The following is a 17699-nucleotide window of genomic DNA, read 5'->3' as shown; positions in this document are numbered from 1 at the left end:
TGTTCTAAGGCCCCTCCCAGACATGACATTCCCATTTTTAAGCCCCCTCCCAGCCCTGACATCCCCTGTTCTAAGCCCCCTCCCAGCCTTGACATCTCCTGTTCTAAGGCCGCTCCCAGTTCTGACATCCCCTGTTCTAAGCCTCCTCCCAGGCCTGACATTTCCTGTTCTAAGCCCCCTGCCAGGCTTGACATTCTCTGTTCTAAGGTTCATCTCATCTCTACTATTCCCACCCTGAGAATCCTGGGATTCTAGCTTGTAACAGTTCCTCTGTTACTCATTTTCTGGTCCTTTGGAGAAGAGCTGAAGCAACATGGCCTTATATGGAGAATGAGTGCAGATCGCCAGGACTAAATGGTTTGAAGCCAAGAAGGGGCATGCATCTGAAGTTGCCAAGCTTAGTCTTAAGGCCTGGGTGTGCCAAGTCATCAGAGGAAGTCTTAGCTTTAGATGAGAAGTGGTATACTGTGGCATCCATTGCAGAGGGAAGTGTATCCCCCTCCCCCACTCCCTGAGACCCGCCAGCAATCTCCCTTTCCCTTCTCCTCCTGAAGCAGCAGAATAGGCTTTTGTGGAGTGTTCTGTTCGACTTCTCAGTTTCTGATCTGAGCACGGCATTGACGAGGAGTCAAGCTCCGTAGGTGGGCACTGACTTCACAGACTCTGATTTGGGACAGCTCTTCCCATCCATTTTCTTCTTGGCATTTTCTGTGCATGGAATGTTTCTGTCACATAATGAATCCTTAGAAATCCAAGGTTCCATTTTTGTTTATGAATTACATATGTGTATACACATATGCATATAGATATATGTATATCTGTACGTGTGTGTACATATGTACGTCTATGGTGATATGTGAGTGGCAGGATCCTGAGCTAATGGAAGGTGCATTGGACATAGAATGAGAAGGTCTGAGCTCAAGTCTGGGCACTGCTGTGCCCTGGAGAACTTCTTACCCACCCTTCCTTCCCCCAGCGACTTTCCAAAGCAGAAGCCGAGAAGCCATTAGCTCTGCGGTCAAAAGCTCCCTCCTGGGACAGCCTTCAACTATTTGCTTGCTTTGCCATTCATCATTTGGGGCTCAGTAGCTTCTCCCTCCATGGGCACCAGTCACCAGCTTCTGCTCTCCATGATTTGCTCAGGCTTCTCCACCACCCTGGCAGCTGCTGGCCATCCAGGAGGCCAGCTGGGGTCCAGCTCACCAATTCCCTGTGGATGCCAACCCACAAAGTGTTCACAGCTTGCGATCCAGGGCTTGGCTTTGTTGGGAGTCTCTGGCAGCCTTCCCAGGAGGGAATATTGGCATCCGTCTCTAAATGCACAGTTGAGACAACTTTTCTTGAGCCCATTTCGAGGCTTGATGCTGACGGCTGACATTTCTGTGATGTTTAAGTATCACAGAGAACATTACATGCATCATCTCTCACTCCTCCAACCGCCCAGTGCTGAGACAGCTGGTTTGCTGCTATTATTCCCATTTTAAAGATGAACCAACAGGCTCAGAGGAACAAGGCGATGGAAATACAAGCACACGGCTACTGATGTGAGGGACAGGATTCTAAATGGGATCTCTTCTGACTCCAAGATCAGAATTTGTTCCGTTCTGCCAGGATGACGTCATAGGTTCCCTAAGTGACGGCAAGATCAGAGCGTCACTGACGGGACCTTGACTTCATGAAGTCCACCTCTTATGTTTGCGTATGAGGAACAGGCTCAGAGAAAGAGCTTGTACATGTATATATGACAGGGCTGGGATCTGAACCCAGGTCTTTTGACTTCAATTCCAATCCTCTCTCCACTGGGTCATACTGCTTGCCAATGATAAAACCAACTCCTGCTAACTGCTATCCCATCCTCCCCAGCTGCCTCCAGGCACGGGATGAAAGCTGCAAGGAGTTTTGCAAACTGGGATGAACTGCACACACATCAGCTCTCTTGTTGCTGCTGCTGCTGGTGGTAGAAGGTACCTGAGGAGCCCTGGGCAAGGAGCACCTGGCTTTCCAATAAGGGCATGAGACTGATAGCCAGTGACTTGGCCAGGTCCCCTTGTTTGCCAGGAATTCAGCCTCTCTGCCTGGTGCTGAGCTTTCACTGCCCTGGCTGTGCTCCTTGAACCCGGTCCAACTGGCCCAGATTCCTGGAGGAGGGGGTTTTGACCTCTGGCACCTGTGTGCCTGGGGCATATCGCTCCCTCCCCGGGGCTCCCCCATCTTCTCTTGGTACCTGCCCCTGCCCTCCCTGGGTGCCACGTCAAAGCTGGAGCTCCATGGGACTCCTGCTGCATTCCCCAGGGTGCTGGGTGCTCTTGGCATGCAGGAATCACTGAATGTGCTGATTACACTAATGGAGTGCACTACCCACTGGGGGTGCCATCTTTTTTTAACATCCAGGTCACTTTGTATTCAGGCTATTGCTTAGGACTGGGGCTGTTTGATCTTGTCCTTCAGTCTCAGAGCGAGCTTTCGAGATCACGCTGTACAGCCATGAGCCTTCTGGCTGCCAGCTCTGCTGTCAGGCACTGTTGTGTTCCAGCCTTTTCTGGGCATGGAAGGTGTTCGCTACATTATGAATCCTTGTTTATCTCAGCTTCTGAATTATATATGCGTTCATAAGATGATGAGTAAGGGTCGTCGGCAGCCTGGTTAGCAGAAAGAACCCAGACTTGGGGTGAGATGGAGCTCAAATCTGGGTTCTGACACGTCTCAGCAGGATGACTGTGGCCAAATCCGTTTTCTGAGCGTCGGTTTCCCCGTTGTAAAATGGAAGGGAAAATGCTGCTATTGCCTGCCTACCTCACAGGCCTGTTGTGAGGATCCTATGAGATTCTCTACATGAACCTGGAAGCATGATCATAATGCTCAGCCACTGGGGCCGTCTTGTTCGCTTTCTGTGTCCACTCTTGTTTTAGTCTCGGACAGGTGACTGAAGAGTTGAGAAATCCACGGTGTGGATAGACATGCGCTTTCTGCATTTGGGAGATGTCCTTGAACTTTCGGTCTTTCACTAATTTTAAAATGCCTCCCTAGGCAAATTCTGCCACTGTTTATTGTGAACCAGCAGCGAAAGGGCCCTTCTTACATTTGCACAGAATGAGTATTCCTGCTTCTAAATCGTTAAGTGAGCCAAACCCTTGCCACAGTGTGATTCAGAGACAAAAGGAGCTCACTCGTGGGTAGCTGTGCTCTCTCTTTCTGCGGCTCTTTGTCTTCTGGCCCTGCTCCAGCGCTCTATGTCCTCTCATACGTTCCCCCATCTGCCCCTTGGTCCTTCCTTGGGGGCCCTGTGAACGCTCCTGAGCTTACATGTGGCCCAGCATTCAGGTGCTCAGGCAGATCTCTTTCACATTCTACCCATCATTAATTGTTCTTTCTTTTCCACTGGGGGATGGGATGGAGAATGGGGAATACTGAGAGCTAAAACTCTCTTTTGTTTTTTTACATTGAATTTGTTATTTTCCCAATAAGCAAATGTATCTTTTTCTCCGGCCTACTACCCCCCACTACCAAATGAACAATGAAAGCAAAGAAAATCCTCACAAGAAATGTGCATAGTCAAGTCCAGCCAGTTCCCAGATGGGCCACGTCCCAGCTTGTCTCCCTCCTTGTGGTTGTAAAGCATCACTTTTCTTACTTGAGTGGGTAGTGGTTTCATCTTTGTCCTCTGGAACCATGGGTCACTCTCACAGTGACTGGCTTGGATTGCTGGAGCTGTTTCAATGGCTTTCTTTTCCAATGTTGCCTCATTGCAAACACTGTTTTATTTCTACTCTTCACTTTTCATCAGCTCAGAAAAGTCTCCTTAGATTGTCCACGTCCCCATTTCTTATCCCAAGCCTCCATTTTCCCGGCTTTGTTCTGCCAAGTGTCTAAACTAAGGAAGCATGAGCTCACCATTGATTCCTGCAGACTTATATGACGCAGCATGGGAGAGGTCAGGTGTTTAGAGACAGAAGCCCAGTACGACTTGCACAAGCGCAGGTCAGGACCGCCTTCTCGCCTGCCTTGGCAGGGCTGCTCGGCTCGTGGATCTGTCATGTCCATGGCAGGGTCTCGATGACAGCAGTGGTGGGCTGAAGCTGAACTGCTTACGGAAGCGGACCAAGAGAAGAGACGATGTGAGTGGAGTCCCCAAGGTTTTCCCTTGTGCCATTCAGCACTTTTATCCATGATTTGCTTGAGGTATGCTTGTCACACTGCCAGGTGGTACAGATTTCACATTTTAAATGGTGGGATCCAGACCCAAAGCCAAAATGATGGGTCACATCTACCGACGTAAAGTTCCAGGTTGTAGCCAAAAAATCAGTTTCATCAGAACAGAATGTGGAAGACTGGCTCCTCTGAAAAAGACTGGAGATTTTAGTTGACTGAAAGGTTCCTCTGAGTCACCAGTGACATGGAAATCAAACCATCTCTCACTATTTTAAGCCGCAGGAAGAGGGGAAGAGAACGTCAGATACACGAGGCCATAGTCCTGGCAGACTGTGACCTTGTCAGATCCCATCCCAAACACTGAATTAAGTTCTGGGTGCTCTCTTCTAGGAAGGCTTCTGACAAGCTGGAAAGCGTTTGGAGGACAGCTAAGGATTCGAGGGGCTGGAGGGGTTGGGGCCCGGACCATTTAGGAGAGATTTTAGAAGTCAGCCTTCCAGGATTTGAAAAGATCCCTTGGTAGAGGGATCCACTTTCATCTCTTTGGTCCAAACCAGAAACAACAGGTAAACATCACAGAGGGACAGACAGAAGCTTGATGCAAGGATATCCTTCCTAACAAGAGCTGTCCCTCGGTGGGATGGGCTGCCTCGGCACGTAGTGAGCTCTCCTTCAGCAGAGTTCTTCTGTTAGAATCTGGATGAGCACTTGGTGGAGGACATGTAGAAGAGAGGATTCTTCCTAAGACCTGGATTAGACTAGATGGCCACAGAGGTCCCTTCTAGCTCTGAGATTCAGGAACACTGGAAGTTGGCAATTTACTTTTCAAAAACAGTGGGGAAATCACATTGGAATGCACGTGGTTTATGGCTAGACTGACCATCCAATGGATTGAAGGAGACTGCAGAGAGATTTCTCAGAATTGGAAGATGCCATGAGGGCATTTGCAGAATCCTAAAAAATCAATACAATCTGAATTTGAAAGAAACAGCCAAGTGCACATTGGCCGCTGGCCCAAGAATTGCTCTGAAGTCTGTGAATGGATCTGTGCAGGCCTCTCTTGACATGGTGACCCCCCCCCCCCACATGGGTGTACACTGTACCCTGTCCACACCTTTTTATCCTATGGGTTTCATTCATGTCATACACGAAGCATCACTGAATTTCAAAGGGACTTCACTGGCCATGTGGTCCAACCCAGTCTTGAACGAGAACTCCCCCATACCCCATCCTGGCATAGAGGACATCCAACCACTGTGTAAACACTGCAAATGAAGGAAAACCTGTTTCTTTCAGAGACATCCCATTTTTAAAAGCCATAGTTGTATTTGTAAATTGTTTATAATTCTTTAAAAACACTTATCAAACCCTTAGTACGTATTTAGTACTCTGTACTAAGTGCTGGGAATACAAGTACAAGCAGAGAGACAGTCCTTGCCTTCAGAAAGCTTGTATCCTGATGAGGGGAGACAGCACATGAAAGGAATTTAAAAAGGTTGGAATGGAAGAAATGGTGTGGAGGCATGGTAGGCCTGGGAGGGCAGGACACCACACTGGGGACCTCGGGGGAGCAGCCAGTGATGGGCACAGGACTTCCAGGGAGAGGGAAGCTCCAAGCCGGCGTGCAGCCTGGAGAAGCATAGAGGCACACTTCCCCTGCACCAAACCTCTGTCTTTCCTCGTGCAGCCCCACGTGGCTTCTGGTAAGACCCCCTGGGGCCAGGAGCAGCTTGGCCTCTGCCGAGGGATAGGCCTGCAAACGCTCCAGTCCACTCTGATCACTCCTCTCTTCCTTCCATGCTTCTCTGTGCTACAGAGATGAGTGAGACTTTCTGGGTCCTCTTCATCTGCTTCCATGACTCGACCTACCTTGCTGGAGCTCTTCTTCCGAGACTTTTATTGGAGCCGTCCCTGCCTTCCTTTGTTCCTTGGCCTTGCTCTGTCTCCTTTTCCCAGTCGTACATATCACTAAGCATGCCTTTTATGAAACATGGCAGTGCCCAGTTCTGTGCTTCAGCCCCCTGCGCTACAGATCTTCAGAGAAGAGTTGTTAAACCTGTTGTCTTTACATGCTGATCATCCTTGGGCTTCCAGCCTGCAGCATTCCGTTACCTCTGAGCATGTGATGAAGTCTTGCTGTTCCCCCACTTCTAGTCATATTGCAGCCCCTGGGAGGAGGCCAAGAGGGAGACAGAAGCAGCAGTACCTTGAGCCGCCTTGTTCTGGGCTGGCTGCCTCTGCCCAGGCAGTGCCATCCTCACAGGTTATGGCCACTCAGTAAGAACACCGTGGATGGAGTGGAATTCATGCCATCAGAGGATATATACTTCCTTTGTTTGATCTGCCAGAGCCTATATTATTAAGAACCTCCCAGGACAGAAACCCAAAGTGGCAGCATGCTTTTTAGACTTCCATTAATGCTTTGGGAAATGACCCCAAATTTCCCGTGGGTTTTTACAACTTTTCCTGAGTTGACTGACATTCAGAATGAAATCCCTGGAGACTTGCGGCAGATGTCTGAACTTCCCCCTCTGCACTGGGGGGGCCAGAAGGTGACAGATCCAAAGTGCAGGGCACGTTGGGAGTGAGAGGAGCTAGACCTGCGCAGTCCAGCACCCCCACCCCAGCTGGGTCCCTGGCCAGGGTCAGAGGTGTAACCTAGCTTCCGTCATTGCTTGCTCACTGGATCCAGAAAGGTCTTTGAAGCCATTGAGTTCGCCCTCACGCTGCCATTTAAGGACCAACCCGGACACAGTCAGACCGTCCAGAATCTATCAAGAGTCTCCCACCTGCCAAACATCCCAGCACGCAGCCACCTCCCTGAGCACCACAGTCTGGGATCTCCAGTGAGACCCAAGGAGATGCTAATTCAGAAGCAATTGATTTCATTTCTAAAAACATTTATCTGCCATATTCCTGTACCTGCTCACGTAAGGCACTGCGCCTTGTGCTGTTCTACAAAAATAGAAATGAGGCCTCCTATCTACATAGACGCGAGGTAGTGAAGGAAGGGGAGAGGGGGCTGTTGGAGAAGGGAGCTGGGAGATCCAGAGGAGACTTGGCTGGGGCCAGGGGCAGAGACCTGAAGAAAGGCAGCAGTGAGGCTTGAGGATCTCCTGTGTGAATACAAAGAGATGTGGGGGGCTGGCTGAGGCCAGAGGCCAGGAAGGGTTCAGGGTGACTGAAACATAGGTCTCAGGGGGAAAAAAGGCTGGTGACAGAATATAGAAGGATGTGTGTGTGTGTCTATGTGTGTGTATATGTATGTGTATGTGTGTGTATCAGCATAACAGAGGTTTCTTTTATCCAGAGGCACTTGTGAGGTACAGAAAGATTTCAAAGAGGGGAGTGAGGAGCTCAAACCTTACCTTCGGATGCTTATTCTGGAGAGTATCGATGCCTTAAAAGGGAGGAGGCCAGTTAGGAAGCCATTCCCATAGTCTGGGTGGGAGGCAATGTGAGCGGGGAACAGATCTATGGGATTTTTGAACCATGCCTTTGGCTGTGCGAATGTATGTATGGCTATATGATCTTTATGGAAATCACTAAGTCCTTGGGAATTGATGAGATCAGCAGGAGAGAGTGCTAGGAAAGAATAGAAGGGTTGCCTTGACAGAGCCTGAGTTGTTTAATGTCCCAGAGATGAATGATGATGGCCCAGCAAAGGAAATTGAGAAGAGCTGATCAGGCAGGTAGGAGGAAGGCCTTCAGGGAAGGAGGGCAGAAGGGAGGGCTTGGCCACATCCTTCAGAGGAGGTACAAGAGTCAAGGCCATCTGAGATTGCTGGTAACCTTGGAGACAAGTCTCAGCAAAACAGTGGGCTCTGAAGCCAGATGGCAAGGGTCTGGGAATATGGTAGGTGGTGGTGCAGGGGAGGCAGTGAGGACACACAGCTCTTTGAGTCTTGTGGTGAATGGGGGCTTAGGGGAGATGGCAGGCTCAGGTGAAGTTCCCCCACACCCACCCCAGGCTGGGGGAGACCTGGATTCCAACACCGCTTACACCACTTGCTACATGGGGCACCTTGGGCAAATCATGCAACCCCTGGGTCTGTAAAATGAAGGGGGAGTCAGACTAAAGAATTTCCAAAGTTTCTTCCAGATTTAAATCTACAATCTTATGACCTAAGTGTGTTTTCAGGAAGCCAGGAAGGGGAAAATGGGATGTGGGGAAAGCAAGTTGAGGGAGGGGGTGGAAAAGGGGATATAGAGAGGGAAAAGGGAGAGAAAGTGAGAGAGGAAGAGGGAAGGATGGATAGAGGGAAAAAGGAGGGACAGAGAACTGAAGGAAGGGGAGAGGAAGAAGCAGACAGAGACAGCACTTTGAAGATGAAGTGATAAATCACAAGCAGGGCTTTGTTCTTGCCAAAGAGCTGGGGTTAGAGCTGTCTCTGTCTGTACATGTGGGGGTGGGCAGGGGCAGTGGCGGGGACCCTGTGAATGGCCCGCATTTCTCAGTGAAGTTGGAATTGGAGGCATCAGTGGAGAAGGATGAAGGCAGGAGCATTGCAGCAGTTCAGATCCTGAATGGGTGAGAGTTCCAGCATGGAAACAGGGCTCCCCACACGCCCGAAGCTGCTGGTCTAGATGCTGGTCTAGATGGCCTCAGGGCTCCTTCCTCCTCCTGCAGGCAACAAGGGAATGTTTGATTAGGTTTTCGAAGCAGCCCCTGTGAAATCCCGAGTACATTAGTGCTTTGTGTAAGGAGCCATGAATCTAGAGTTTATGGGTGGGACTCTGAGGAAGCCATTCACCTTTTCATTGCCTCAGTTTCCTTTTTGATAAAAATAGTGATGATATAAGCAGCCTTCTCTCCAAAGGCTGTGCTGAGAACCATTTGTGAGGCAACGGGCGCCAAAGCCCATTGTAAAGCGCAAAACCACCTGCAAACACCTGTCAGTGTTGTTATTATTCCTGGTACTGTCATTTCCCCTTCCCGCCAAGATACACAGTAATGACAGCTAGCACGGAACTATTCCTAAGGAGCCTTGTGGCCCAGTGGAGGGAGGCTGCTGGACCTGTTTGACTTCAGGCAGACTGCTTAACCTCCCTCAGCTGTGAAATGGGAAGGGTAAGAGCCCTTCCCTCATACAGTGATGGAATCAGATGTGGTAAAATGTGAAGTGCCCAGTAACCTCGGAGTGATATAGAAATCACTAGAACTGTGACAATCCTGATTCGAGATGATCTTCCCACTGTGGTCCAAATGTTGCGTTTTCATGACTGCAAACTCTTGTCTTCTGGAACAGTTTGGGATACGATGGTACAGTCTCCATGCTAAGGGAATCACACATCAAAAGCAGTATTTTGGGAGGAAATCCAATGTGACTCCACTTAACCAGAGTATTGAAAGGGTGAGGGGGAAAGTCGATCTGGTTAACTGAAGGTTCATGGTGTGCTTGGCACATATGGACCTGCACTAAATGCTTGTAGAATTCTGCCCATGTCCAGGTTATAGCATCCAAACAAAGGAGAAGCAGCATAAGGAACCCCCCACTGAGGGAGGCAGTGAGCCGGACTTAGAGGCCCCCCACCGAGGGAGGCAGCAAACAAGATTTGGAGGTCTCCCCCCCCCCTCACCGAGGGAGGCAGTGAGCCAGACTTAGAGGTCAAACACTGGCCACCCTAGTCAGACACTGTGCTCCTGGGGGTGGAGATGGAAGGGCCCTCCTTCCCAGTGCCCTCATGCTCCAGATCTGGAAACTGGCCCAAGGAGAAGTGAGTCACCTGGGGAATCCCAGAATCAGAGCCAGAGGGCTCTTCATTCCAAGCCCCATTAACACTGCCTTACCTCCCACCCAGAGGTAGCTAAGGGGCACCACTGTGCACAGAGCACTGGGCCTGGACTCAGGAGGACCCAAGTTCAGCTGTGTGACCCTGGGAAAGTCACTTACCCACTGTCTGCCTCAGTTTCCCCATAATAGTACCAAGGTTGTCATGAGGAACAAATTCGAGCACATTTGTAAAGTGCTTAGCACAGTGACTGACACACAGGGGCTTAATTAATGATTATTTCCCTTCTTCCTATAACCAAGATAGGGTCAATGGCATTCCTTCTGACATGGGATGTCTATGGATGTGAGGAGACAGGCTTTCCTCCCTGAGGGCCAGTCAGTCAGCTAGAATTCATGTGCCATGTCCTGGCAACCAAAAGAAAGGCTCCCTGCTCCTTGGGAGCTCCCAGGCTAATGAGAGAACAACTTACAAACAATGATGGACAAACAAGATGGTGGCCAGGTGAATGGGAGACAGTTGGCGGAGGGAAACCATAGAGTTAGTGGGAAAGGCTTCTTGCCAAAGGTGGGTTGTTGGCTGAGACTGGAAGGAAGCATTTCTGATCCTTCCTCTCCATGGTGACCACTGTGCCCCCACCTCAAGCATCAGACCAAACCTGGGAGCACCTTGCCCTGGGGGACTCAGTGGGACACATAGTAGGGGCTTAATAACTGCCTCCCACAGCTGTCTGTGCTGTATGACTGTCCTCTGAGCTGGTCCCTTGCACTACCACCCCAGTCAGAATGGGTCCAGCCTTGCTCCCATTCCTTCCCCCCAGTGTGTGCCCTTCTGCTTCTGTAGGTCCTGGGCCAGTACCTTTGTCTTAGCGAATTCAGGGCAGAGGATTTGACATTCCAGAGGGTGTGGGCTTCAAAGAGAAAAGCAGAGCAGATTTCTGGGCTCAGACTTCCTCTCAATCCCCTCCCTCTGGCTGTGCTATGGAGTTTGTACAAAAACAGATTAACAATTTTTGTTCATTCTTTCCAGTCATGTCTGACTCTCCATGACCCCATTTTGGGGTTTCTTTGGCAAAGATACTAGAGAGGTTTGCCATTTCCTTCTCAGCTCATTTTACAGATGAGGAAACTGAGGCAAGCAGGGTTAACTGACTTGTCTGGGATCACACAGCTGGGGAGTGTCTGAGGCCAGATTTGAATTGAAGATGAGTCTTCCTGATTTCAGGCCAGGCACTTTATCCTCTGAGCCACCTAGATGTTCAAAAACCAACTTCCAGGTTGACAGTTATGAACCAGCTATTAGTACCTAATTGAGGCTTTTCTCTTGGTATAATCTGAGGAACTTAAGGGTCACTGGAAAAGAGGGAGCTTTAGACAGCAAGTGAACATCTGTTGTGGGCACTGGGTCCCAGGAAGAAATAGCCGCACACCCCTCTAGTCTTAGGTTCTCAGAAGTCAGCTCCTTCAGTGGGATGAGTCTCCAGTCTGAAACTTGCTTTGGGATCCGACATGTCTTGGAAGCTAGTCCTCTAGGCTTAGCTGCTGGCTCTGAAGCTTGACCAGGGCGGGGATAGTGCCGCCCCCACATGTCTCTGGAGCTCCCCAAGTGCCTGGTGTCCTTGTCATCCCCTCTGTGTGTAGCACGTGTTTAACAGGCTTCCTCTGAATGGAGGTGGCCTTCATGGGGTATGTAGCGGCAGCAGGAGTGGAAGCTTCCGCTGAATGGGCGCTGAGCCCAGGAACGCCCCCACAAAGTTCATGAATTAAAAAAAATTCTTGGAATCCATGAGGCTCTTCAGGTTTCGATCTCTTTCCCCTAAAAGCAGAGCTTGGAAAATGAAGCGATGACTAGTTTGGTTCCTTCAGGCCCAGGTCATTGAGGCTTTTCCTAGAAATATGGACTTCAGAATGCCCTGGAAAATTATGTCTGTCTTCTTCCACAGCCCTTTTTTTTATTTTCTCCAACAACGGCAGACTGTGCAAAGGTAGCACTGGTCATTCTTGACAATCCTAAGCTGCCTGTCTTCTCCATTTGCTCATCAACCCAAGAAATACATGTGTTTAATGTTGATAAAGCAGATGATTCATACTCCACTGGCCAGCCCTACCCTACCAAGCACAAGAGAAGCAGAGCACAGATGAGTGGGTCTGCAAGCCAGTCCTGCCACGGAGGCGGGGCCATGAGTGTGTCCTGGGGCCTGAACAAGTGTGGCCCCCACATGGACAGCCCCAGCTAGGCAGGGCTTCACCAAGGTCTCTGTAGGAGGCATTCCTTGCATTCCAGGAACTCCCCATGATCATGGGAGCATTGGAAATTCACTGAAGCGACTCTGGAGCAAAAGGGACTTTGGATTCTTTTAGGAAGATGGGTTTTCTTCTATAAAATTATCAGTATTTTGCAAATGGCATACTTGAAACTGGGGGACTGAGTATGATAAATATAGTGTGTGAGGGGAGGTGGGTGAGAGGAGGGTGCTGGGGAGAGGCCATGGGAGCTGGGAAGTAGGAGCTGCTTTACTGGAGTCTCAGGCCTGATTGGTATCCTCGGGGACAAGTGTCAGGAAGTGAGACGGGCCAGGTCAATCAAGTCTAATTCATGGACTGATGTTTTCTAAAGGAATTGGGTTTTCTATGTTGTATTTCACTTACTTTTCTTTTTCTCAGGGACAGAATAACCTCTCCAAGTCTCTTGTAATTCCCCACTTTGTATTTTTCTAAATCCTTAACAATCCTTGAAAGAACTGGAAGGCTCTTGTTCATCCCCAGAGTAGCCAGGATGCTTTGGTCCAGTCTATTCCACTGTTATTTTGGAAGCACCGTGATGAAAGAGATTTGGAACTGAAGCCGTGCCAGGCGCGAGTCCACATCCTGCCTCAGACACTGCGCACTCTGAGTCTTGGGTTAGTCATGTGTACCATGAGGCAGCAATGTACCTTTTACCTCACAGGGCTGTGGAGAGGATTCCTTTTGAAGTCTTACGGGCTGCAAAGGAAGAAATTACTTGTTATTTCACTGATTAAAACCTTTAACTCTTCACCAATAGGTAGGAGATAATTTGTAGCCAATGGGATTTAATCAGTATTTCAAATAATTTCTAAAGATAAGCCCAGCCCTCTGTCACCTAGGCTGTTGTAATAGCCTCCTGACAGGTCTTCCTGCCTCCAGCCTTTCCCCTCCTGAATTCAATCTCCAAACAGACAGCAAAATTACCTTTTTATAGCAGGTGCCTCTCTCCTGTTCAGAAATCTTCTGTGGCTCCTGACTGCCTATATGGAAGAGAATGCAGCCTTCCTGGGCTTTCATCACATCTCTTTCAGGGAGTCTACTTTCAAGAATCATCAAAATTCCAAGTTTGGAGAAAACTCAGTGGCCACCTAGAACAGTCCACATTCGAATACTTTACATCTATGCCTAAGAAATGTCATCTCCTCAGAACTGGACCAATGTTGTGGACTGGGAAGAGCTTGTTGTCTTGTTGCTATGATTTACTAGGTTAGCTATCCCTCCCAGCACTGTGTGACCCGCACATCTGATGGCCCTGCCGTCTGCGGCATTGTAAGAGTCACAGATTTAGAAATTCAACAGCATGAACCTGAGCACAGATTCCTGGTACGCTCCTCTCGCAATCTTCCACTTTGGAAGTGATAAATGCCATAACTGACATCTTCAGGGCTCCCTGTCCGTCTGTCTGTACTCTTGTCTAGTGTTTCTCTCTCCATCCTCCTCCAAACTCTATGCTTTGTCTCTATCCTCTGGGCTTTCCCACGAGATGCTCCTCACGTCTGGCATGCCCTCACTTCTGCCCCCCCCCCCCAGATCATAGCTCACACTTTCTTGTGTAGTCTTCACTGAACCTCCCCATTCATGTTGTCTCTCTTCTCAGTTTCCCTTGTGCTATATTTAAACATATCCATGTTGAGGAGTGGGGGTTCCCCTCTTAGTAGAATGTAAGTGTCTTAGGGGCAGGAACTGTCGTTGTATCAAGGGTGTCTAGCATCAGTGATAATTATTAATATTTACATTATATGTGAATAATATTAATACAATATTAAAGATGAATAAAAATGTATTTGAACTGTATTTCTTGTAAAATATCAAATGGTTCCTTGGATAAGGAAGCCCGTTCCTTCCCAGGCACCTGTGTTAGCCCAGTATGGTTGATTTGTGAATATTTGTTGACTTAGGATGCTTGGGGCTGAGGGATCTACTCATTTGACTTAATCCTTAAATCACCTCCGCTGAGTTATCAAACTGGGTCTTTTCCTTTTACTGAAATGACCACCTGTTTGAAGCATATTGACACAAAAACTAACCCAGCTGTTCATGTCTCATAGACTGAGGATCTGTTTTCCCTGTAGACTTTTCCACTCTTTTGAAGGCAGAGGGAAAGTCAGGCAGCTGGTGCGGCCTGCCCCAGGCTGTGAAGGGTGGTGGATGACTGTAGCCAATACCTTCCCTTGACAGGCTTGGGAAGGGTGGGGCAGAGCAGGGATGCCCTCTCTTATCCAGAATGAAGGCAGCCTCAGTGACTAAGTAGTAGCTGGCACCCTCCATTTATGTTTTCTAAACACTTAAGCTGGATCTAGAGCATTCCAAAGTGTATCATGGAAGGCTTTAGTCTATGAACACCAGGCTCAAAGTTGGAAGGACCTCAGGAACCATAGAATCCAGCCTTTACTTGAGCAATCAATCAATAAGCCTTTAAGAAGAGTCTGCTTAGTGCCAAGAATCCCTTTTGCAGAACACCTAATAAGTGATTATTGTGGCTTTCCTCCTATGGAGAACTCATCACCTCCCAATGCCTTTTGGACAGATCTCATTGTCCAGGCTAAGTCTATGTCACTTGCCTTGTCTGAGCTTCAGTTTCTCACTGTAAAATGGGCTGACTAGATGATTTGTAAAGTCCATTCTTCCATGGTTAATGCATAGAGTCCCACTAGTTCTGTCTTCTAGTGCTAAGTAGAAAAAACCTTATCACTTTTCCAAAGAACAGGCCAGGTGTTGGCCTGGCCACTGACTCTCATCTGAATGGCCCATTTATAAGGCAAGTCCTATTTCAGATCATACTGTACTCAATGATGCCTGCTTTAAGGAGACTGTCCACTGCACTGCTATGATGGTACCTTTTCTAGTCTTTAGTAAAGACATCTGCTTAGCCCTTGCTTGTGCTTCATCTGAAAAATAAAAGAGTGTCAGCCCCTTGAGGGGAGGGACTTTCATTTTTGTCTCTCTTCAGCACCTAGCACAGTGCCTGGCTTATCTTAGGCCACATAAAAAGTATGTTTCCTCCAGTACACTTCAAACTCAAACTAACTTCTGACTTGCTGGATAGGGAACTTCCTCCCAGGTGAGAAGCCTTGCTAGTGGAGGAGAGGAGAGAAAGACATCCCTTCTCTACTCCCCCATGCCCTCCGCTCAGGGGCAGGTCACAAGCCCCTGAACAAGACCAGGACTGGAGATGCATCCCGAAACCAAGAGGGCGGGGCAGGGGTTTTGCCCCTTTGATTCAATTGAGAATCTGGTTACACTTTGTGAGGAGGTAGCTGGATATCATTAGAGTTAATTTAGCACCTTGTTATCTATCCCTCATTTTCTTTGACTACATCAATTAGTAGGGGAAGTGGAGGGGGATCAATCAGGGATCAGCCTTCTCCTTTGCCCCACGTGTACCCAAGACAGGTCTGGGAGGAAGGTATTCCTGGATGTCTTTATCCCCGCTTTACAGAAGAGGAAACAGTCTCAGAGAAGTCAGATGGCAGCCAGATTTTTTTTTAAGCAATTGGGATTAAGTAACTTGCTCAAGGTTACATGGCCAGTTATTTTTTGTCTGAGTGCCAAATATCTGAGGCCGGAACTGATCCTGGGTCTCCCAATGCTGGGGCCGGCACTCTTACTCACTGTGCCACCTGGCCGCCCCCAGATGGTTTTCCCATGAGTTTCAGAGACAGAGTTTGGATCCAGGGTACCAGTCCAACACTCCGTGTTCAGTCCCACACTGTCCCATCATTGGCATTCCCCAGGTGTGAGGCCAAGAGCTGGCCCCACTTCCCAGCCCTTTCCTCATCCGCCCTGTCTTTGTGATGGGCTCTAATGACCTTTAGTTTTATCCACCAAGTCATTCATAAGGAGGGGCGAATATGAAACACTTACTCTCTTTGGAGAAAGGGTAGAATTTGTCAAGATCTTGGAAAATGAACCTCTTTCCCCTAATGATGCTGAGAAATAGTGGCTTCTGGTGTGGATCAAAGGAAAGGGTGCCCCATGTGGAAGCAGAGGTGTGGGTTCAAATCCTGATTCTGCCCCCTTACTGCCTGTCACCAAGCCCATCTTGGCTGTTGCTTCGTCATTGGCACAATGAGGGGGGTGGGGCTGGATGACTGCTGCAGGAGCCAAGGGTCCTGGACCCCAAGGCAGGGCTCTTGCTTCTATCCCATGCTGCATCTCACCTCTGACCTTGGTTTTGTTTTTCTCTTACATCAGGCTAATTGCTTTTCTCTCCCTCCCAACTTAAAGCTCACCAGGACACAGCTGTTTGGGCATTGTCTCCCCCATTTGAGCTCCTTCAGAGCAGGAACTATTTCCTATCCCTCTTCACATCCTAACACTCAGCACAGGGTCTAGCCCATAGCAGGCATTTGACGTTGTTGTCCACCCCTCATTCTGGATGAGGGTCAGTGACAGCCTGGGCAAGGTCTCCAGCTGGAGTGGAGTGAGGCAATGTCACAAAGTGGGTGGCCTCCTGGGCAGGCAGGAGGATGGCTGCCTGTGTCCCTCAGGAGTTTTCTAAGTCTGAGAGGCCTTCCTGGATGCTCCACCTGGTCACCCATTCACCATGTAAATCTCATAAGAAATCCATTCGTGGTGACAGCTGCTGATTATCACTGATAGGAAAATGGCTGGACACATCTAATTTTTCCTTCTTAAAAATGAAGCATTAGGCCCTTTTCACCAACAGAGATGAGAAAATTACTGAGTAGTTACCAAAAGGAGAGATTTCCCCCTTTCTTATTCCAGTCTGATTGAACACTCTGGAGATCTCATTGGTGCTGTCTTAAGTCCAAATGAAAAGGTGGCCCTCTTTGGAGGAGGGAGGAAAGGTGGAGGGAGAGGCTGAGAGTGCCCACAGCCTGGGGCATCGACAGATTGTGAGCTCCTGGAGGGTAGACAGTGTTTCCCCCCTTGTCTTCACTGTGACCCCCATGCCTAACACAAGGCCCTGCAGAGAGCAGAAATTTCAGCAATGTTTGTTGAATTAAATTTATCATTCCCTTTATTAAAAATCTTCATTTTTTAGATTTACTTTCCCTTTTTTCTAAATTTCTTGCAAGAGCAAATTTTGACATTCACTTTTGAAAATTGGAGTTCCAGATTCTCTCTCCCTCCCTGCTTGAGAAGGCAGGCAGCATGCTGTGGCTCATACGTGTGCAGTCGCGCAGAGAGTGTTTCCATGTTAAGCGGGGAAGCTTGAGCCCTAAGAGCAGCCCCCGGCAGACAGTGAGCACCGAGGGGTCTCGGCGTCCAGCCTGGGCTGGCATGAGGAGGCTGTGCCCACGCTGACTCTGTCACTTCCTCTCCTCCAGCTCTGCCTTTGCTCCCGGTGCCAGCAAGGACGCCATCTCCTCCTTTGACTACGCAGGGCCCAAGCGCAAGCTCTACAGTGCCGTGCCCGGAAGACTGTTTGTCGTTGTGAAGCCGTATCAGCCTCAAGTCGACGGAGAGATCCACCTGCACCGGGGCGACAGGGTCAAAGGTCAGCTTCGGTTGTTGTTTTCTTGCCCCCCCCCCCAGGTACTTACTTGCCCACATATAGGTGAAGAA

The 17699-nt window shown here is 49.0% G+C and overlaps 1 protein-coding gene across 2 annotated transcripts in view; it reads left to right on the top strand.

Moving 5' to 3' along the window:
- The window catches only part of SHANK2 (SH3 and multiple ankyrin repeat domains 2), a 698541-nt gene that overhangs the window by 271693 nt on the left and 409149 nt on the right, over positions 1 to 17699 (top strand). For both annotated transcript variants that reach the window (XM_069066555.1, XM_069066556.1), the window contains one exon: positions 17462 to 17631. In XM_069066555.1, the coding sequence (XP_068922656.1) occupies positions 17462 to 17631 (170 nt within the window). The remainder of the gene's footprint in view (positions 1 to 17461; positions 17632 to 17699) is intronic.

This window comes from Petaurus breviceps, unplaced genomic scaffold, assembly GCF_028583685.1.
Source record: "Petaurus breviceps papuanus isolate PSGF00001 unplaced genomic scaffold, PetGlider_PUasm1.0 90721, whole genome shotgun sequence".
Lineage (NCBI taxonomy): Eukaryota > Metazoa > Chordata > Mammalia > Diprotodontia > Petauridae > Petaurus > Petaurus breviceps.
This window is presented reverse-complemented; position numbering and strand designations above follow the sequence as displayed.